This window comes from Centropristis striata, chromosome 5 (assembly GCF_030273125.1).
Source record: "Centropristis striata isolate RG_2023a ecotype Rhode Island chromosome 5, C.striata_1.0, whole genome shotgun sequence".
Taxonomy (NCBI): domain Eukaryota; kingdom Metazoa; phylum Chordata; class Actinopteri; order Perciformes; family Serranidae; genus Centropristis; species Centropristis striata.
This window is the reverse complement of record NC_081521.1, coordinates 10,510,149-10,533,714: the sequence shown is the minus strand read 5'-3', so window position 1 is coordinate 10,533,714 and position 23,566 is coordinate 10,510,149. Positions and strand designations below refer to the sequence as shown.

Sequence of the window (23,566 nt, the reverse complement as noted above, 5' to 3'; positions counted from 1 at the left end):
TATGCTGGGATTAGGGAGGGGAGGTGAAGAAGGCAAGCATGCATGTAAAAAAAACCCCACACACATTCACTTACACATGTACAAGTGGGCGCGTGCACCCGCGGTCACATACATTAACACACACACACACACACATGCACATACACACCACTTCCAACACACTTCAGGCATTTCTTCAATTCAATTCTCAGCCGAGTCTCTTTAACATCTTTGTTGTTGTTAGCAGCTTAATCACCTTGACGACAACCTAATTAAGAAATGCTGCCCTGGAATCCACTGTTTCTGCGTGCCAACCTACCCTCATCTGCCTGTTTAGCCCTCATCCCTCCCCCTTTTTTCTGGCACCCTCTCAAATGCACCCCCTTTTACCCTCTCTCAGCATCCCCTCGCTCTCTGCTGGCCCCCTTCTTTGTCCTACACCCCTGCTGTGTTTTGGAGACCACTCTCCAATGCATACCCACTTCACTCACCTGCACTGTCCTTTCTCTAACCACCCTTTCTAACTCTTCTATCACGCCCCTTAAGATTCAAGCTCTTGCTCTTGGCCTAGGTCCCCACATTCTTGTATCTTTCCCATGCCCCCTGCCTTCAAGCTCTTCCTCCCCTTCTTCCGCCTCTGCTTCGTCAATGTCAGCTTTTCACCAGCTAACTGAGATTTCCCTTCATTCATTCTTCCTTTTTGAATCTCACTCATAATCATGGAAGTAACTTTATTTCTTTATATAACACCTTTCAAAAACAAGTTACAAGGTGCTGTACAACAGAAATAAAACATATCAAATACAATTTACTGACAACAACAAAATATAACAACAAGAAGAAATGACATTGGACTTAAAAAAATTAAAATCACCAATCACAACAAGGTAATCATCACAATAATAAAAAGGAAATTAAGAGAAGGCCAATTGATAAAAGTGAGTCTTAAGAAGAGATTTAAAAGAAGCCACTGAGCTTGAGCCTGCCTGAGATCTCCAGCAGGGAGTTCCTCAGCTGTGGAGCACGTACAGCGAAGGCCCGGTCACCGTTTGTAATGAGACGGGACCTCGGGAACAGAAGCAGAGCTGGGCCACAGGATCTCAGGCAGCGTTCAGGCTCATAGCGTAAAAGCATGTCATGGATATAGGCAGGAGCCTGACCATTCAGGGCTTTAAAAACAAGTCATAAAATCTTAAAATGTATATATAAATATATATATATATATATATATAGTAATTTTGTGTCTTTTTGTCATTTGGTGTCTTTCTTCAGTAATTTTGTCTTTTTTTGGTAATTTTGTGTCCTTTTTAGTAATTTTGTGTCTTTTTCTAATAATTCTGTGTCTTTTTTCAGTAATTTTGTGACTTTTTTTGGTCATTTTGTGTCTTTTTTAAGTAATTTTTTTGTGTGTCTTTTTTTAAATTTTTTACTAATGTGTCTTTTTTTGGTCATTTTGATACTGCCTCCAGCGGCCCCCAGGTAATTTGAGACCCCTGCCCTAAAGTCTTATTTTTGCCCTTAACCTCACACTTGCCTCCATCCATCCCACTGCCTTTCTCCCTCTCATATGCCCCTCCTCTCTACATCCAACCATTCCTTCATCTGAATCTTTTGATCCACTAGACACACAATCCTGTCCCCTCTGGCTTTCATCCCTTTCACACTGGTATTGGCGCACAGGAGCACATTACCCACATTATTTCAGCTTGACAGATAAAAGCCCTAATCTGAGGAAACAGTTCTATCTCAGCGGCTTGACTTGCAGCCCCTGCACACACACACTCTACATTTATTTTTCCACAGGTGGTTCATCACACAGCTGCTTCATCCTTTTGTGATACTTTGATACAAATCACAAGTTTCAGTTATTTCTTCATCGTTATATTTAAAACATTAAAAGGGAAACCTGTATGTGTGTTTTCTGTCTCAACAGGAGTCAGACAAGTGCTTCGAGTGTAACTCACAACATCGCTACGACCCGTCTCGCCACAGAAACAGCCACCGCATAGAAAATGTCATCTACCTCATGGACAGAAATGGAGACAACACCTGGTGGCAGTCTGTCAACGGTGTGTGTGCATGTGTATTTACTCTATAACAGCACACAAGGACATGCTGTCCATTGTCCTGAGTCTGTCTGTCCTTACAGTTTTGTTGTGATGAATGCACCAGGTTGGAGCTCAGCTGTGTTCACACTTGATACTTATATTACTTAATTACATAGACATATTCCACATAGCAATAGGTACGTCCAAAATGGTACAACAGATAGCCTACCGTATTTCCTCAATTTAAAGCCGGGCCCCTATTAATGCCTCATTTAGTAACCGGGTGTAAAAACAGATTTTAGTAAATGAAAGCCAGCCTCTTCTATAAGCAGGGTGTCTTTTATTGTTTATTGTTTATTGTATCCTTTGGATCCCCATTAGTCTTCATAGTCTTCATGGAAATGAAGACTATTCTTCCTGGGGTCCACATTAAATCAAACAATTATCACACAATTACAGCATTACAGCATTTACACAGGGAATAACATGAAGTCATTCATCCTAAAGGACGTGGACCTTATCATTAGAAACACGCCTCCCACTTGATTCCGACAGTAATCGAATCATGTTCAGCAAAATGTAGAACAACTTTACTTGACTCTGTAGAATCTCTACAGCAAGAAACAGCACAACGTGCAGTTCTTCTACGGCTTTATCACATAATATAATTGATAAAATATCCATACTCGGGGTCCTTGTAGGGCTGGGCGATATGGACCAAAAGTTATATCCCGATATATTTAGGCTGAATATTGATATACAATATATATGCTGATATTTTTTTATTTATTTACTTTTTATTCATTTTTTATTTGTAACATACACATTTGTGCCAGTTGGGCACAAAAACATACAACATATCATAAACATAACATGCCAACGGGAGGATTGTGCATTAACCCTCTGAAATCTTTGGCTATTATGTCCTTTTAAAAATCTGTTAAAAAAATCTTCACCATGCCATGTTGGTATCAGTTTTTTCAGCGTTACCTCACCTATATGTCGTGATAATTAATTTTTAGCTTTGACTTACTTGATAAAAATGTTGAACCCAAAAGAAACGAAAAAGGAAAACATAAAATCTGAACTTGAAAATTGTATTTCAATACACAGAATTTTAATTGTTGCAAATATCAATACAGGTTGCAAATATTACATATAACAGGTAAAATGAGGATAATATCTAGTTCTATATTTTTCTACTAAATATATTTGACATTATCTCTGGTTTTACTTGGCCGAATTTAATTGAAAAAAAATCTGGCATTTAGTTTCAAGCCAGAACTTTAGAGGGAAGCTGATGGAAAGGCTCGACGTTGCTTCATTTTTCATTTTCCTTACAGTTAACACATAGCTGAACCATTTTAACCAGTTCTCTTCAAAAATATCAGTTTAATCCCGATATTTTTATCGCATTTTTATCCATCATTTGCAATATATTTATATGAGAAAATAATAACGAACATTTGCAGTTGTGTTAAGTTGCTGCTGACAAAAACCAAACATTTCCTGATTTAGCTGTTTCATAATAAAATAATAATAATAAATAAACAAAATAACTGGGGACTTTTATTAGAAAGAGTTTCTAATGTTTATGACATAATTAATGACCAGATTTTTTGCTGTTTTCCTAATGCGCAAGAACTTAACAATTTATAGGGATTTTACAAAATAATTCAATATCAAAATTCTTGAGAATGCTGTGCAGTGACATGAGACTTTACAGCCCTTTACCACCAACACAAACCTGGTTCTTCTACTGGGCTGCTGCTGCTGTTGGGTCGCAGTTGGTTCATGGAAATCTGTGACCTCACATTGGAAGAGGGGTATTTCTTGAAGGAGAGAAACAATTGCAAAGGGGGATGGTAAAGGTCTCTTACAGTCACTCAGTCAAGCAGACTTAGACTGACTTGACCTGACTTAGGCAGGCGAGACTTATACACCAATTGTGTTATTACACTGAGTGACAGTTGTTTCCTCCACAGGAGAGGAGCATGTCAGCATCAGACAGGACCTGGAGGCTGAATTCCACTTCACACATCTCATCATGAAGTTTAAGGTACAAACACTTATACGCATGTGTGTGTGCGTGTTTGTGTGTGTGTGTGTGTGTGTGTGTGTGTGTGTGTGTGTGTGTGTGTGTGTGTGTGTGTGTTCTTGTACTTCCTAACATGATCTCCTATTTTCATAGAAGACTATTGCAACATAAAATTATGATGAAACGCCGCTTCTCTCAGTTTCAGTTTAAAACTCGACGCTCCACTGGTTGTGATCAAGTGTTCCAGTGAGCTACAGCTCTATACATAACCTACCTTTTGAGTGCATATGTTCTAGGTAAAGACAAGGTGAAGGTGTTTCCTGAGGCCTGTCTAGTACTATAACTATGTTTCACATTTGTCGGCTGAAGTTGTACGAATAAAGAAACAGGTTTATGTGTCTTACCGGTGTTATGTCAAAGTCTGTTCCCCCGTCGATATGTGTCCCCCTTACCTTAACCTGCACCAACCTGACCCCTGACCCCAACCAGTCCTCCTTTAAGTTGTTTACATGAGCCCAAGTTTACCTTAACCCCAAACAGTTCTCTCTACAAGGCCTAACCTTAAACTTAAATCCTAACTCCAACCGCGGAGGTGATGCTACGGAGAACACCATTCAGGAAACATCATTTGACGGTAACAGATTTCTGTATTTAGAAGTTTCTCCACACGAGTTAGTACTGTAGGTAAATATGGTTGTTTCTCCTGCTGTCCTAGTCATTCTCTGTAAAGTCGAGCCGTTTACGCACGTTCTTCTGGGCTTTTTAGTAGTTTAGACATTTTAAATCCTGCTTCAAATGAACATTCAGCGTGCTGTTCATTGTTTGTTTACATCCCAAACTTATTATTTATTAATTACTTCCTACATAGTGAGGACCAGAACACAGAGGTCTCAAACTGATCCAGGAAAGGGCCAAGTGGCTGCAGGTTTTTGTTCCAACCTAGCATGAGCACAACTGATACGACTAGTCAACCGAGTGAAGACAGCTGAGGTGATTAGATGAGTGGAGTCGTGTGCTCCTGCTTGGTTGGAATGAACACCTGCAGCCACTTGGCCCTTTCCTGGATCAGTTTGAGACCCCTGGTTTAAGGTATCCACAAAGTAAGTTAAACTTGAGTGGGTGTCAAGAGATCCAAAGGACGATAGTAAAATCTGAAAGTGTGTATAGTTACCCCACAAGTCATTATAAACCTGACAAGTCCCCACAAAGCAGTCCCTAGTCAGGTGAGTCAGTCAAATTGACAATTTGAAGTGATATCTGTGTTTCTGGCTGCTCCAGTATGTTACCTGGTTTTTTTCATGGCTGTAGAGCCTTCAGAAAGGGCGGTTCCCACGTTGATTGTCCTAGTCTTGTGTCCCAATCATGTGCTATAGACAAGGCTGTGTGTGTGTGTGTGTGTGTGTGTGTGTGTGTGTGTGTGTGTGTGTGTGTGTGTGTGTATGTGTGTTCTTGTACTTCCTACATAGTGAGGACCAGAACACGTTTTTAACCAACAGAGTGAGGACATTTTTGCAAAGTGAGGACATTTCGGCCGGTCCTCACTTCTTTAAAGGCTTTTTTGAGATTTACGACTTTGTTTTAAGGGTTAAAAGTTACATGATAATTAACTGAAACTGTATTGTGTGGTTACAAAACTAACTTAAATTACAGTGAAAATGTCCTTCATTTTTGTCTTTGTCAACTTTTTTCATACATAATGAAGATGGATAAGGCAAAGGAAATAAAGGCAAAATTTACTGTGACAGCTTTTGATCTCCCAACCAACAATTACCCCATTACAAAAAACTAACACTAACACTAAAACTAATAAAAACTAAACTAAAATAAAGCATTTCAAAAAATAAATTCTAAACTAAAACTAGCAAACTCACTCTAAAAACTCATTAAAACTAACTGAATTTGAAAACAAAAATTCACAACCCAATTAAAACTAAAACTAATAAAATATTCAAAACTATTATAACCTTGGTAGGGAATTCCCTATTCCAATGAAAGTCCTCACAAAGATAGAAGTACAAGAGTGTGTGTGTGTGTGTGTGTGTGTGTGTGTAGATCTCTGTTTGAAAAATACTTCATGTGCCTTAGCCTGTCAGGGTGCATACTTGATAAAGTGTGTGTTTGTTGTGTACACTCAGAAAAAGGATATCTGCATTCCATCAGGCTTGAATCCATCATCTTACTGTTAGTAAAGCAAACATGAAACTCAAGGTCCAGATAAATCACGCTGATAAGGTGCTGTCATCTTATCACAAATGTGATTTTTCTCATATCGTACATATCTTATTGGTTGTTGTTATGTTAAACCAAGCGGCAACCTCCAGGTCTGAGCAGGGAGGCAAACCAGGAAGTGCTTTAAGCTGCATTCTACCAGAAATTACAACAGGGGGTGCTAAGTGTGGCTGCAGAAGCATCTCTGTCAATTCATTTCAATGCAAAATGAGAAAACTTCTCACTTGATTTATTACCTCAAAATTTTTTTTTAGGACAACACTATTGGATTCAATCGCTAGTAAAAAAAATCTTCTTCAAGACAATTTGATGTTATGTTTTAATAATGGCCTCATTTATAAGATAATCTTATAATATAGATAAAGATAATCTTCTTTTTTTAACTCTTAAGTGTCCTTGTTCTGTTCTGTGTTTTTTTTATTGTTGTTTTTATTTTTGCTACCTCAGTATTTTATTCTATTGTATTTTATTGTATTTTATTGTACTTGAATACCGGACTGCTGTGACAACCGAATTTCCCTTTGGGGATCTATCTATCTATCTATCTATCTATCTATCTATCTATCTATCTATCTATCTATCTATCTATCTATCTATCTATAAAGAATCATATGATTTGGGGCGTGGCTACCTTTGATTGACAGGTCACTAACAAGGTGAGCCGTCATCAGGAGAGAAGCAGAACAATGTGTATCCACGGCAACGTGTCAATAAAGTTATATATAACGTTATATAGATATAAAAAAGGATGTTTACCAGTTTGGTCTCATAACTTTGAACCTTTCACTGTATTTTCACTTAATGAGAGTCTGTTAGTCCAACCAAACACTGAACAAGACATTTTTACTGAACAAAACGTTCAAATAAACTAACAGACACTCCAAGAAGTCGCTGTTCAGTTTTCTGAGGTCAGTAACGTAAATTTTGTTTTTGTTTTTTTGCTAGCCAAAACTAACATCCCAGTTAATGCTCCAGTTAATGCTAACATGAATTAGCAGCAGCTTCTCTCAGTCAGGTTGAGGTGTAGAGAGGCTGTAGTCAGTGATCAGATCCCTCTCCTCCTCCACAGTCCAGATATGGTCTGCTTTCTGTATCGGAAACAAGATGGCGACGAGTGTAACGTTGAACTCGATGCCTCAAACGGGCCACAAACCAATGGGTGACATCACGGTCACTACGTCTATTATTTATGTACAGTCTATGTGTTAAACTCATACCAACTTTAATTCCATTAACCTGTTTCATAAAGAAAAATCACTTAATTCTCACTTTTGCTCCTCAGACTTTCCGACCTGCAGCTATGATCATCGAGCGTTCAGCTGATTTCGGCCGCACATGGCGCCCCTACCGCTACTTTGCCTCAAACTGCACCAGGACCTTTCCAACCATCGCCGCCAATGGCCTGCACCACATCAACGACGTCATCTGCGAGGAGCGCTACTCCGACATCGAACCCTCCACTAATGGAGAGGTAAGAAGTAACATCGGGCCTCATTCATGAAACGTTCTTGAGAACAAATTTGTTCTTAAGTCCTACTTACGAAGATTTTATGAAGACTGTGACATTCATGAATTTTTTTCTTATCCAGGATTTTTCTTAGGTAAGAACAAATCCTAGGAACACTCAGGAACTCTTAAGCACATTTCAGTGCTGACATGTTGGCATGGTAGTGTTGTCTTCTTTTGTTAAGTTCAATAAAATACATTACAGTGAAATTTCCTACTTATATATTTATTTATTAGTTTCTTTTTTTTGTCATTTTTCATTTTAATTAAATTCAATGTGCCAACGCTTTAACATGAATCAAGTAAATTGGAAATCGACATTGGTAAAAAAATAAAATCAAGCATTGGTTGCAACCCCCCAGTCCAATACAAAAGACATATTTTGAGCTTACACACCATGGTAAACTCCTGCCTTACAGGGCCCTTTTAAATATATATATAAGGTATTATTCCAGAAAATAAATTGTTTGTGTTGGTACAACCTGTACGGAGCCCCCCAGGGGACACGGGGGAAAAAAAAAGATGGGTGAAAAAAAAAAAAATGATGGGTGAAAAAAAAAAAAGATGGGTGAAAAAAAAAAAATGATGGGTGAAAAAAAAAATGATGGGTGAAAAAAAAAATGATGGGTGAAAAAAAAAAATGATGGGTGAAAAAAAAAATGATGGGTGAAAAAAAAAAGGACGGACTTTTGCGAGATCCTGAGATACTTTTGCGAGATCCCGAGATATGACACATCAGAAGTGGTTTAGTGTTGATATCTATAAAATCAAGTGAGCTATTACAAAATAAAAGCCTAAGATATGAAATAATTATATATACTGACTACTTATGCCTTTTAAAAAAATTGAAAGAGTTTTTAATGACAATAAAGGGTTGTGGGAAATCCACAATGAATTCATGAACACATCAGAAGTGGTTTGGTGTTGATATCTATAAAAACAAGAGAGCTATTACAAAATAAAAGGCTTAAACATTGTACACACTGAATAAAAGGAATTGAAAAGGTGTGTATTGAAAATAAAGGGTGTGGGAAGTCCACAGTGAGTTCATGAACACATCAGAAGTCGTTTGGTGTTTATTAGATGAATTTCCAGTGAGTTATTAAAAATAGAAGAGAAAGACGTTTTGCGACGGTCCCTAAGCACTCTGGCTGCCGTTGGGCACTAGGACGTATATTCGGCCCGGTTACTTTAATCTTTCGCCAGACTCGCTGATTTTGGTGAGTTGATCAAGCCTGTGAAATGTCAGTCTTAGTTTTCTGTACAAAATAAAACCATCCTGGGGGAAATTGGTGCGGTTTTCGTGACGCTATTCCAGTTAGAAGGCCGGAAAATAGGCGAATATCGCTCCTCCATTGCTCCTCTTCTTTCGTCAGTATCTCAGGATCTCGCAAAAGTATCTCGGGATCTCGCAAAAGTATCTCAGGATCTCGCAAAAGTCCGTCCTTTTTTTTTTTCCACCCATCTTTTTTTTTTTTTCACCCATCATTTTTTTTTTTTCACCCATCATTTTTTTTTTTTTTCACCCATCATTTTTTTTTTTTTCACCCATCTTTTTTCTTTCCCCCGTGTCCCCTCGGGGGCTCCGTAAACCTGCACTAAGGCTGCTAAATTTAATTTTCTTCCTCCGAGTGATCTCCTGCAGCAGAACTTCTAGTTCTGAACTGCTATTTATGCTTTGCTTTAGGCATTCTGTTGCTGTTTCCTCTGTGTGGCGTCTACACGCAGCCCTTCACTCCTTTTATGGGCATTAATGGGCATTTACCTATGCTAATCCTATGTTCATTAGACTCACCTGGCATGCCCGCTCAATTTACGAGGAGATGGCATTCATCAATTTAAGAACATGGCTGTGAATAATTCAGCGGCTTAAGAACACGTTGATGAATCTGACGTAGGGTCTTCTTAGAAATCTTCTTAAGAAGGACTTAAGAAAGAATCTAAGAAGATTCTTAAGAAGATATTGGAGAATGAGGCCCAATGTTTTAGTCCCCCACTCTCTCAAACTGGCTCTCAAAGGACAGTGTCATACCAGGCCATGCAAGAGACACACTGATATTATTTTGTTCATTAAAGCTGTTGTGAGTACAGAAAGACCAACATTGTAAAATTAGAGCAGGGGTGGGCAATTAATTTTCCCAAGAGGCCACATGACCAATACCACGAAGGCTGTGGGGGCCGGACCAAAACTCTGAACTAAATTCTGCTTAATATTAATTTAATCGCTTTATAAAATACAGTAAATTATCTGGTTTTGAGCTGCTACTGATAAGAATACAATGTTGTGATGCTTTTATTTTGAAAAGGCGCCATCCAGTGTGAAACAGGTGCTTTTATTTTTTAACGAGTGCGTCGTAATTCATATATAGTTGATATAAAGTATGAAAAAGGCTCCTATAGTGGCGGCTGACAGGGGAACAAGGTTTGTTAAAGTTTATTTTCTTCTGTCATATATTAGTGGCTATATTTGTTGTCTTAACTATAGTAAAAGTGATTGTTTGGTCAAGTGCTAATGCTAATGTTTGTTAGCTCTTACAGTGGATTCACAAGGTGACCAAGGAATGTCTTATTTTTATGTTCATGGAGCTACGGTTTTCAATAAATCTTGTGAACTATCAGTAAAGAGTCGAGTCTTTGCAGGTGGGTACTTAAACCACCTTCAAAATAAAAGCACTGCGGTTGTATTGAACTAATTTCTGGGTAACCTCATGCGGGCCGGACAATCAGGATGAGAAAATTATAGATTGGTTGATAGATAGGAGAATATGATTCCAAGAAAATATCAAGCAACTTCAGGTGTCGGCAAACAGAAAGGACCCGAGCCACATGACTTCCTGTAACCATGGTGACAGACTACACAAACACACGAGGGGCAAAGCTCAAGCACAATGTTCACACGGATAGGAGAAAGAAACAAACACACGGAAGGAGAGAAAGAGATAAGGCACACAAGACATATAGAGAGAGAAAGGGACAGAGGAAGAGAGGGAAATGAGAGAAACTATGGAGAGACAGAACAAAATCAAACAAAGAGAGAGAGATGCAAAAAAATTTACACCATCATCAGCTGGACAAACATGGACTATAGGACAAAATGGACCAAAAGTCATGTCCCGATATATTTAGGCTGAATATCGATATACGATATATATCCCAATATTTTTATCACAAAGTGAGAGCAAATGTTCAGTCAAAGTCACAAGTAGTTTTATTGAAACCGTTTATTTAATTGAACATAAATACTGTATAACAACAGGAGTACTTTTTTTTTTTAATCAAAGCTCCATAAAGTGCACATTTTAATAAAAAAAATCTGTAAAAAATAAAATAGGCCAATCTTTTTCTGAAATAAATATATTTTTATGAGAAAAGAATAATGAACATTACAATAACTAAATATGAGCATTTATATATGAAGAAAGAAAAAAATTGAACTATATCGATGAGTCATATAGATGACATACTTTTCAGAGGCCAACATTTCCATATTAAACTTACTTTTTTGATATTGGTCTTTTGTAATATTCAACTTTTTTGAGACACTGAATTTGAAGTCCTCATTAAATGTAAGCCATAATCATTATTATTAGAAAAAATTAAATAAATTAAGACATGAAATGTTTCATTCTGTAATGTGTTATTTCCACTTTTTTAATTTAATTACTGACATAAATACACTTTTCTATGATATTTTGATTTATTGAGATGCACCTGTATGTCTGCCTTTGGCATTGTTTTATGTTGCTATTCAGTCCCATAATCTAATGAGAATTTTCTTTTTCAAAAACTGAAAAATTCTGTTCTGTATTCCAGGTCATTTATAAGGTTTTGGATCCTGCCATTCATGTGAAAGACCCCTACAGCTTGGACATCCAAGGTCAGTGGAGACTATGAACTCTGAATATGAATCATTAATTATGTTATTAGCCAGCACAGCACAGAGTTTTTTCAAAAGTTATAAACAAAATCCTGCTTTCCAGAAGTATTAACAGCTATACTGCTTTGAAATAAAATGGGCTACATTACTTGATATATGCTTTAACACCAATATATCATTCAAAAAAAGTTTGTAAGCTAACCAATTTTGTCATGAAATGAATTAAACCATGCCTGGAAAACCTCTGGGCGAATTTGAAAGAACCCCCTAAAACCTGAAGCTTTTCTGGAAATTCAACAGAAGATTTTTCAGCCTCTGTAGCAGATAGAAATGAAATTCAAAAAGTATTTGAGAGCTTATACCTTATACTTATATATGGCTTTCATGAGAAGTTGAGTTTATTAGTCTAAACCTTCAATAAAGTTTTTTTTAAAAGTCAACAAACTCAGCAAATGTTACATTTGACTGAATAAAAAATCCTTTGCATAATACTAATACATGCCCATTAGCAAGATGCAAACATGATATGACCATTGGAAGAACAAGACATAGTTCTCATTAGGCTACTGTAATAAAAAAAAAATATAATAATAATAATAATAATAATAAATAATAATAATACATTTTATATATTGCACTTTTCAGGGGACTCAACGACGCATAAAGTAATATAAGACATAAACAGTCATGATTTCTTATATCATCATCACAATCAATTATTATTCAATCAATCAATCAATCAATCAATCAACACTTTATTTCGGACACAGGGGCGGTCCATATAACAATAGAATAAAACACAATGATAAAAAAATAAAATAAAAATCAACAAAACAGAAACAAAAAGGATAGAGAGACAGACAGATATTCAATATCAAATATTTACATATAGGCTAAAACGCCAGTGCTTCCAAAGCCTTGAGGTGAGCCTGACCATACTCATGGCAGGGTTTGCCAGCACAAAAATGATGCTATTTGGTGACTGAGAAAGTCTACACATGAAGCTGAACATGAGGTTCCTGAGTACAGCAGGACATGTGGACACACCAACACTCACAAACATTTGGCTAGCACTGCTCCCTCTTGGTACATTAAGCAGCATCCTCAAGCCATCATTATATGCCACCTTGAGTCTCTGGATACTGCTACTTTTGTAGTGCCGCCACAAGTGAGCAGTTATTATTATTAATATTAATATATTATTAATAATATTATTATTATCTCCAGATGGCCACAAATCTGTCTGTTCTTCGGTGAAAATATGTCGTCCAAAAACATATTCCTCATCCATAAATCCCGGTCGATTGGTTCCGAGTGTTCAAAGTCCGGATCAGCAATTAAATGATCAGTGCTGTTTTCATCTACATCGCTTCCGTCACTCACTGCTGAGCTCCTCCGCTATAGTCCTATAGCTATAGTATAGCTATAAGTTCTGGAAAAGTCCAATGTTGCATTGCGACAATAATGTATTCTGATCATGATTCTGATGCATTTCATTGGCCAAGAGACCGAAAATAGGTGGAAAAAAATACAAATACTACAAAATGACATATCTGCTGTCCCGGCCTTAATCGTAGAGTGACGCAACAGCACTCCCAGTTTTAATGGTAGAAATGCGGTAATGCTTTCCCAGCGTCAGTGGGTTATCTTGTGATAACGACTTATTATTTTGTTATCTCGATATAACAAAGATCATTTTCTCGTGATTACGAATTAAGGCTTTAAGGCTGTTTTGAGTAAATTGCCTGACATACAATACAAAGGGAAGCAAAATGCAGCAAATATTGAACAAAATGCAGCATAAACAAAATGTTTTAGCTCATTAGTTGACTACAAATGTCTGTAAAACATAATGGGACTGTGCATAGGTGCCGACTTGGGAATCATATTGTGAAGAGACTGCCACATGGCTACTTAATATTCGTGTTGATGGTTCCATTTGGCTTCTTATTATTCACATGACAGTAAACATGGTGTCTGCAGGCAGTGTAAACCTACCTAATGTGTATTGTGCCTTACAAAGCCTAACTGCAGTAGCTACATTTTTGGTCGGAATTGAGAAATTATAACAAAAAATGAACTCCTTAATGTCTGTTTCATCTTGTGACAAAGTTTTAGATTTCAATTTTGCTTTATTCTAGAGAAATAATTAGATAAAAATTGCAGTAACTACAAAATCCAACTCAAAGCAAAGTAAACGTAAAACCAAAGCAGACTGCAGTAACCTCACTTTGACTGTGATACAGTTTAGCCTTGAATTTCTTCATTGTGTTGAATAGTGAAGACAAGAATAATACAAATTTTAAGTTTATTTGACAGGAGAATTATTTTCTAGATAGTGATCAAGTAAAAAAGTGAGATAAAATTATATTAAGACTAAAATATAATAATTACTTTATAATATTAAAGTCTTAAATACACAAATCTTTGAATAGAGTTGTTAAACACTTTTAAATACATTTATAACAAAATCAATTTGAGAATGTTCATTCACTGAAAACTAAATGTAAAAGCTGAAAGAAGACAACAACATTACCATTAGAACCTTTTACAGCAATGCAAAACCAGAGTAACTACATGTTTGGGGTCAAAGGTCAAATAAATCGTCATGTACATGTAGAAATTATTGTCATATCACTTAAATACCTATAACCCATTTGGCTGGCAAGTTAAAAAACGTAAAAAAAAACTTAAATGCAGTTTTTCTCAGTTTTAACCTGTGCGTAATTACTGCAGTTAGACTTTGTAGAGCAGTATATGATGCATCTGGATGCAAGAATGAGATAAACACTGCCTACTGTATGTCCGCGTGCGTGAATTTACGCACGGAGCTGTGAACTGGCAGTCAGCAGCTCACTTCACTACATGCAGCGTAGTGAAGTTTAATTGCACTTATAGGTGATATTGTAATGTTAGTTGTCAAGTCAGATTGTGTGTGTGTGTGTGTGTGTGTCTAAAAAACTGTCAACATGTCTTCGATGTGTGACAGGAGCTGATGTTGACTGTGTGAACAAAATAAGCATAATAATAAACACATGCCACAGTCAAGTAAACGTGACAGCATAACTGTTGTGACTTGATTTCGACAAAACAAAACCTAAGCCACAATGAGGGGCTGGTACCGGGTTACGTAATTGATGCGGCGGCTCCTTGTAGTCAATCAAACATCTGCGATCTTGTGCTTAAGACGTATTTATTTACCACCATGTATCACTACAGCTTTGTTATACATACATTTACATCAGTAACTGGCATAAAACAAACAAAAGGGCTTAAAGGTTAGCTGGTAGTTAAACGACGGTCAAAAACTGTGTGCTCCTCCCGGTAAGCAACACACCTCAGGAGTAATTACCTCTTCCTCTACTTATGCATTCACACATACTGTTGTCCAATACGCCACCTACTGTGACAATCGGCAAATTACCTTAATACATATAAATGGCTCTAACAGTAACAAAATAATAAGTCGTTATCACGAGATAAATGGTAAATGGACCTGCACTTATATAGCGATTTGCGACCACTCAAATCGCTTTACACTACAGACTGCACTCATTCACACATTCACCCACACATTCATACTGGTGGCAGAGGCTACCCTAAACGGTGCCACCTGACACCATTGGGAATTCATTCACACACCGATGAACGCAGCATCGGGAGCAATTTGGGGTTCAGTATCTTGCTCAAGGATACTTCGACATGTAGGTTGGTCAGGGATTGAACAACCAACCCTCCGATCGGTGGGCAACCCACTCTACCAACGGAGCCACAGCTGCCCACAGTCCATAAAAAAACTAAAAAAAACATGGCCGTTCTCGGCTTCCATACAAGTCAAACCTAATGAATGTGTTTTTTCTGCTTTGCAGAGCTTCTGCGTATCACCAACCTGCGTATTAACTTTACCAAGCTCAACACTCTCGGAGACGACCTTCTGGACCGACGCTTTGACGTCCTGCAGAAATATTACTTTGCCATCTATGAGCTGGTGGTCCGAGGGAGCTGCTTCTGTTACGGACATGCCTCAGAGTGCGCCCCAGTGCCAGGCGTGGACGCCCGGGAGAACGGCATGGTGAGCTGTAGGGCTATCATGTGAAAAATTACATTTATAACAATCCTGTTCCTGTCTGGAATCATCAACAAATGGGACACATTTAACAAAAACAGCCTTTGCTTGAATATAACATGCAGCTTGCCTGATTTGTTAACTGCATTATTATCGACAATGCCTTCATTAACCTTTTTCTTGGTCAGATTCACGGTCGCTGTGTATGCAAACATAATACAGAGGGCCTGAACTGCGAGCGCTGCAGACATTTCCACAACGACCTGCCATGGAGACCAGCAGAGGCAGAGAACCCACACACCTGCAGAGGTGTGAACACACACACACATGTTGGCCTGTCACCATAACAAATTATTTAGAACGATATATTTTACCAGAAATGATCACAATAAACGATAGTATCATTGTATCGCTGTTATTTCAGTTTTATAACGATATTAGAGCATAATAAGTTCATCCTTTCCCACAGCAATTAATTTTTAACCCTTAATAGGACACTCATTGAAATACTTGCAAATTCCAAATTTCAATCCTAGAGAATATTGGAGGATATTACATACAGCAAGAATGTGTAAAAAAACATACAGACCCGGGGGAGGGTGGTAATATTTACATCTGGAATGCCCTGATTATCCTACTGCCCCCCCGAAGGAAAATGGATGGATGGATGGATGGATGGATGGATGGATGGAGATTAAAGTGGCAAATCTACGACAAAAAAAATGCAGATTTTTGAGATTTAAAGTGATGAATCTGCTAGAAAAAAGTTGTTTTTTCCTCCACTTTTTTCTCGTAAATTACTCTACTCACTTTATGAAACTGATGTTTCACACTAACATACGTGAGTGTATCACTGCCACGCTAGAAGAAGAAAAAATCAACTAATATCACATAATCATGTAAAACATTTCATTGTTTTACAAGTTATAACAAGATTGAAAATATCTTGTTATAACATGTAAAACAATGAAATGTTTTATTATGACATAAAAGAACATCTAGCATAGCTATAACTAGGGCTGGGGGATATGGACCAAAAGTCATATCCTGATATATTTAGGCTGAATATCGCTATACGATATATATCCTGATATTTTTATCACGACATATGACATGTCACAAGTAGTTTTATTGAAACCAAAAATCAAAGATATAAAAAAAATGGATAAAGGACAATAAAATAGGAAATAAATGTATTTATATGAGAAATTAATAACGAACATTACAAAAAAACTAAATATGACAAACCCTAGTCAGGGCAGCATTTATATAAAAAAGAAAAAACAATTGATTGCTGTCAACTTTTCTTGTTATAACAATATACTATATACATTTACTTAACATAATAATAATAATGAATAATGCATCAGTTTTATATAGCGCTTTTCAAAATACACAAAGACGCTTTACAAAAAACACAGAGTGAACAAATGTACAATACATACAGTACATACATACATACATACATACATACAACAATACAGTGGATAGGAAAGAGATAAGAAGACAGAGGGTGGAAAATGATTTATCAGGTGTTGTAAGTGATGTTGAAGAGGTGGGTTTTTAGTTGACTTTTGAAAGACGGCAGTGAGTCGGAGTTTCGGATGGCCAGGGGGATGGAGTTCCAGAGGGTAGGGGCGGCAATGGCAAAAGCTCTGTCCCCTATGGTGCGGTATTTGGTCCTGGTGATGATGGTGAGGGTGTTGGCGTTAGTGGAGCGTGTTCGGTGGGGGTGAATGGGGCGATGGAGGAGATCTGTCAGGTATGAAGGGGCAAGGTTGTTTAGGGCTTTGTAGGTGGTGAGGAGGATCTTGAAATGAATGCGTTGTTTTATGGGAAGCCAGTGAAGTTGACGGAGGATGGGCGTGATGTGTTCTCTGGAGGGGGTGTGGGTGAGCAGTCGGGCAGCGGAGTTTTGTATATATTGCAGTTTTTGAAGGACAGTGGAGGGGAGGCCATACAGGATGCTATTGCAGTAGTCGAGTCTGGAGGTGATGAAGGCATGAATGAGTGTTTCAGCGGCTGAGAAGGAGAGAGTGGATCGAAGGCGTGCTATGTTGCGGAGGTGGAAGAAGGATGTTTTGGTGACGTTGTTTATGTGTGACTTGAAGGAGAGTGCGGGGTCCATGTAGATGCCAAGGTTTCTGACCAGGAGGGAGGGAGTGACAGAGTGACCATCGATACAGAGTGTGAAGTTCTCGGAGGTGGGGAGGGTGGATTTTGGGCCGAAGATTATGATTTCAGTTTTACTGCTGTTGAGTTTGAGGAAGTTGTGGTCCATCCAGGTTTTTATGTCGGTGAGGCAGTTGGTGAGGGTGGAGAGAACAGTTGGAGTGATGGTTTTGGTGGTGATGTAGAGTTGAGTGTCGTCGGCATAGCAGTGAAAGTGAAGTCCATGGCGGCGGATGATGTGACCAAGTGGGAGCATGTAGAGGATGAAGAGGATGGGGCCAAGCACTGAGCCTTGGGGGACTCCGTGTGAGACAGGGGTGGTGTGGGATGTGTGATTGTTTATTGCGATGTAGTGAAATCTTTCAGACAGGTATGAGTTGAACCAGGAGAGGGCGGAGTCGGTGATGCCTATGGATGTCAGGCGGCTGAGGAGGATGGAGTGGTTGACGGTATCGAAGGCAGCACTGAGGTCCAGGAGGAGAAGAATGGTGAGAGAGCCGGAATCAGATGAGAGTAGGAGGTCGTTTGTGACTTTGATTAGAGCTGTTTCAGTGCTGTGGTGGGTTCGAAAGCCAGATTGGAATGTTTCATATAGGTTATTGGAGAGGAGGTAGGTCTTGAGTTGAATTGCGATGGCTCTTTCCAGTAGTTTTGAGATGAATGTGAGGTTGGAGATGGGTCTGAAATTGCTGGGGTCGTCGGAGTCAAGACCAGGTTTTTTAAGGAGAGGCGTGATAGCAGCAAGCTTGAGAGGTGGGGGGACAGTGCCAGAGGAAAGAGAGGAGTTGATGATGTCAGTGATGAGTGGGGCGACAGAGGTGAAACAGGCTTTGACAAGTTCAGAGGGCATGGGGTCCAGGGGGGAGGTGGATGATTTCATGGTGGAGAGTATTTTAGAGAGGTCTGCTGTGGTTATTGGTGAGAAGGTAGAGAGCCGGTGGTCTGAGGATGAAGGAGGTGTGGGTTCAGGGACCGGGGTGGAGGCAGAGGAGGTTGCAAGCTGGTTGTGGATGTTCTCTATTTTGGAGTTGAAAAATGAAATGAGGTTGTTGCATTTCTCCGGGGTGAATGAGGATGAAGTGTTGTCGTGGGGCTTGAGGAGTTTATTTATGGTGGAAAACAGAGTGCGTGGGTTGGAGGATCCAGAGTGAATGATGCCAGAGTAGTAGACAGAACGGGCTTTGTTTAGTGCTGATTTGTAGAGGTTTGTGTGCTCTTTGTATGTGAGGGCATGTACTGTGAGACCGGTTTTCCTGTGAAGTCGTTCTAATTGTCGCAGTTGTTTTTTGAGTTTGTGAAGTTCCGGGGTGAACCAGGGAGCCGAGTGAGTAAAAGTGACGGTTTTGGTTTTCATAAAACATAAACACATAAAACGTTTCATGTTAAACGACCATGTAACATGAGTGTAGTTTTCACGTTATAACTATAAAGTCTGGAAGCCTTTTGGTTCAATTTTAATTATATACTACAACATCGTCTGTGATTGACAGGATATTTGAGATTCCATTCAAATTCATTTGGAATGCCCTATATTTACATTTATAGTTCAATTTTCTTGTGTGTCTCCAGAGTGTAACTGTAACAGCCACTCCAGCCAGTGTCACTTCGACATGGCGGTGTATTTGGCTACAGGCAACACCAGTGGAGGAGTGTGTGACGACTGTCAGCACAACACTATGGGACGCAACTGTGAGATGTGCAAACCTTTCTACTACCAAGACCCCGTTAGAGATATCAGGGACCCTCAAGTCTGTGTTGGTGAGTCATTTCTTCTTTTGGATGAAATGTCTTCAGTCATTTTGTTGCACTGGCAATACTCCATTAACCTCGGCAGTGAGTAGAAACATTCCACTGAAAAAATCTGCCAGCCGCTGGGTTGTAATCATATTATTGTTTCCTGTGCAATCCTCTCAAGGATATTCTTATTTTGTGTCATTGGCTGAACTCTGCTGCAGCAATCAGCCGTAACCCTGTTTCAGGTCAGGGAAATGTCAAATAAAAGTTTTTTCACCTCTTGCCAGAGTTTAAAATGTATGGGATTATAACTTTTTCTTATTAATAATAATAATAATAATAATAATAATAATAATAATAATAATAATAATAAAACAATGCATTTATATAGCACTTTTCTAACACTCAAAGCTGCTCTAAGTAAACAATAAAAAAAATAGATTTGAGAGCAAAACTATGACACTGCAATCAAAATATCCAAAAGTTTTATTTGCTAATGAGCTGAATCCCCTTCACTGAAAGATGTAAGACACATGTCTATTGGCCAATCTCAATCAGAGTGACAGCAAGAGAGGACTTTTGGAAAACCTGCCTATATAAGAGACATATCTCACTTTTTTTTTTTACAACAGCAATCAAAAGTTTTGGATTTGAAAACAAAAGTTATTGATCCATAATAGTCAGTTTTTTGGAACACAGGGGCTCCACAAGGCACTGTTCCGGCTCCACTCCTGTTCACACTGTACACAGTGGACTTCAAATACAACTCTGAGTCCTGCCACATCCAGAAGTACTCAGACGACACTGCTATTGTGGCGTGTATCAGGAATGGACAGGAATCTGAATATAGGGATCTGATAAAAGCCTTCATTGACTGTCAATGAGTCACAAGAACTATCTCCTACTGAACACCTCAAAGACTAAGGAAATGATCAGAGATTTCCTCAGGTTCAAGCCCCCCTTCAGCCAGTGAATACCTGTGGGGTGGACATGGAGGTGGTGCCAAGTTCTAAGTATCTAGGTGTATACCTGGATAATAAGTTGGACTGGTCCCTAAACACTGACGCTCTCTACAAAAAGGGGCGGAGCTGCCTGTTTTTCTTCTTGAAGCTCAGATCTATGGACATCTGTAGTAAGATGCTGCAGATGTTTTATCAGTCTGTGGTGGTAGTGTGTTGTTTTATGCTGCAGTCTGCTGGGGAGGCAGCATCACACACAGAGATGAAGGCGGTTGGACAGACTGGTCTAAAGATCTGGGGCCGGATTCACAAAAGTGTTCTTAGGATAAAACTCACGACAATTCTTAAGAAAAAAAATAGGATGTTCCTAAGAATGTTCTTAAATGCTATTCACCATTTTTTTCTTATGAATTGTCTTAGGAACTTCTTAGTTTTGTCACTTAGGACGTTCTTAGATTTTTAACTTAATATCACTAGATCATTAATTAAGTAGTATCAAATACAACAACAGACTGGTCTAAAGAGCTGGTTCTGTGGTTGGAGCCAGGTTGGACACACTGGAGGAGGTGGTGGAGAGATGACCTGTCAACATGTTCCAGGACATCCTGAAATACCAGATCATCTGCTACACAAAACCTTTATGGACCAAAAGAACAGCAGTGGACGGCTCCTCTCTCTCTGTTACAGGACGGAGAGATTCAAAAGATCCTTCTCTCCTACAGCCATCAGGCTGTCTCATTCTAACAGAGATAACACACTCACTGAATTTCCTCTCGGGGATAAATTTTGATTTGATTGATTTTGATTTTATTTGATTTAATAACAAATTTATTTTACTTACTTTGGTTGCAGAGTGGAAAGTTTTGCTCTCGAACCTCGTCTGTTTGATTGTATAATAACGATACAAAAGAAACGGCCCTGGGGCCACATGTGGCTCTTCAGGCCGTCTACAGTGGCTGTGACCAAAAAATTGCACAAAAAAAAACAGTTATTTATTTACATTTTAATTTAAATTTATCATTTTTCATTCATTCATTCATTTTCATCATTTTTTTTTGGCCAACAATGGCTCTTTTGTTAGTAAAGGTTGCCGACCCTTGCCTTAACCCAGCTGTTCTCAAACTTGGGGTCGGGACCCCAATTGGGGTCGCAAGATGATTTCTGGGGGTCGCCAAATCGTTTTGGAAGTCAGCTATGTCTCCACTGTGTTAAAGTGTTCATGTGTTTTAGTCTTTGTGGTCATTTAATGTCTTATTTTGGTCATTTTGTGGGGTTTTTTAGTCATTTTGTGTGTTTTTTTAGTAATTTTGTGTCTTTTCTGGTCATTTTGTTTCCTTTTTTGTTTGTTTTTTTGGTCATTTTTATTCTTTTTTGGTCAATTTGTGTCATTTTTTGGTCATTTTGTGTCTTTTTTGTCATTTTGTGTCTTTTTTGGTCAATTTGTGTCTTTTCTGGTCATTTTGTGTATTTTTTGGGTGATCTGAACTGTACGTGTGAGATTCTGTTCAGTGAGTGGGGGTCGCGGACAACATGCATGTTTTTTTGGGGGTCGCGACCCAAAAAGGTTGAGAACTACTGCCTTAACCAATAGCACTTCTGTCAGAAAAGTTTTTTATGATGTTTTTTTCATGTGTCCCATTTATATAATTTTGTTATTGCCTCTCTTTCCTTTCCCCTGTTACTTACACTCTCCCATCTGACATCTGACCTCTAGCTTGTGACTGTGACCCAGTCGGCTCGCTGGAGGGAGGAGTGTGTGACAGTCACACCGACCCAGACATGGTGATGATCGCAGGCCAGTGCCGCTGCAAAGCCAACGTCAAAGGCATACGCTGCGACGACTGCAAGGAGAGTTATTATGGACTGAGTCAGAACGACCCGCTGGGCTGTCAACGTACGTATGTGTATGTTTGTCTGACGCTGAAAACGCTTCATGTTTCAACAGGGATCAAATCAAAATCAAATCAAATCAAATAGTCTTTATTGTCATTATATAGTTCACTATACAACGAAATTGAAAGTGCAACTGCATAAGATGCATAGTTTAGACAATCATTACACAAAACAACATGAGTAAAACATTTAAAAATACCGAGCTAAACATAGACAGAAACAAGAACAAGGACATGTGATGTAATAAATAAGTATAAAAATAAATAAATGGCTACTGAAAATGCTACAAATTTACAGATGAGGTAGATTGAATGTTTTGCACATATCAGTTGTATTGCACATGTCCATTTTATTGCACCTTTTAATTAATTTATCCTGTGTGGGTGTTGAGAGTTCTGACAGACAAGGGAAAGAAGCTGTTTCTCATCCTGCTAGTTCTGCATGAATGAAAATGGATTTATGGTGATTTGGAATATAAAACCACATAATCTGCATTTAAGATCTGTAAATAGCACATAAGACGCAATCTTATTCTGTGTGTGTGTGTGTGTGTGTGTGTGTGTGTGTGTGTGTGTGTGTCCATCAGCCTGCAACTGTGATCCTCGCGGCATCATCATGATGGGAGCTCCCTGCGACCAGATCAGTGGCGACTGCTCCTGTAAAAGATATGTCACCGGCCGCTACTGTAACCAGTGTCTGGTAAGAAAAGACTGTTGTTCTGATCAAATCTGTTGATAATGTCAGGAGAAGCTCTTTTCTTGATACTGATTTTGGTTATTATCAATAAAACCACGGGACGTGACTAGATATCAGCTGTTAAATTAAACTCTTATGATATTTTATCGTTATATTTGTCCAATCAAATGTTCCTTTCGTTGTACCAGGCATTAAAATGAACAAGACATTGAAGAAAACAATGGTCTAATAATTTTTTCCATGACTGTATACAATGTTAGTGTTCCATTCTGTAAGTCTGATCTAAATATTTTTTTCTTCTGTGTTGACATCTCTATGGAGTCTTGGACTATTTTGTCCATTTTTTAATCCTTTTCATGTCTTTTTGTG

At 38.5% G+C, this 23,566-nt stretch overlaps 1 protein-coding gene across 1 annotated transcript in view; it reads left to right on the top strand.

The window, feature by feature from the left end:
- Positions 1-23,566, top strand: part of lamb2l (laminin, beta 2-like) — a 99,238-nt gene that overhangs the window by 32,097 nt on the left and 43,575 nt on the right. Inside the window, exons 4-12 of the mRNA XM_059333102.1 lie at positions 1,913-2,048; positions 4,013-4,086; positions 7,577-7,765; positions 11,614-11,677; positions 15,547-15,749; positions 15,932-16,052; positions 19,485-19,673; positions 22,323-22,502; positions 23,088-23,200. Of these exons, the coding sequence (XP_059189085.1) occupies positions 1,913-2,048; positions 4,013-4,086; positions 7,577-7,765; positions 11,614-11,677; positions 15,547-15,749; positions 15,932-16,052; positions 19,485-19,673; positions 22,323-22,502; positions 23,088-23,200 (1,269 nt within the window). The remainder of the gene's footprint in view (positions 1-1,912; positions 2,049-4,012; positions 4,087-7,576; positions 7,766-11,613; positions 11,678-15,546; positions 15,750-15,931; positions 16,053-19,484; positions 19,674-22,322; positions 22,503-23,087; positions 23,201-23,566) is intronic.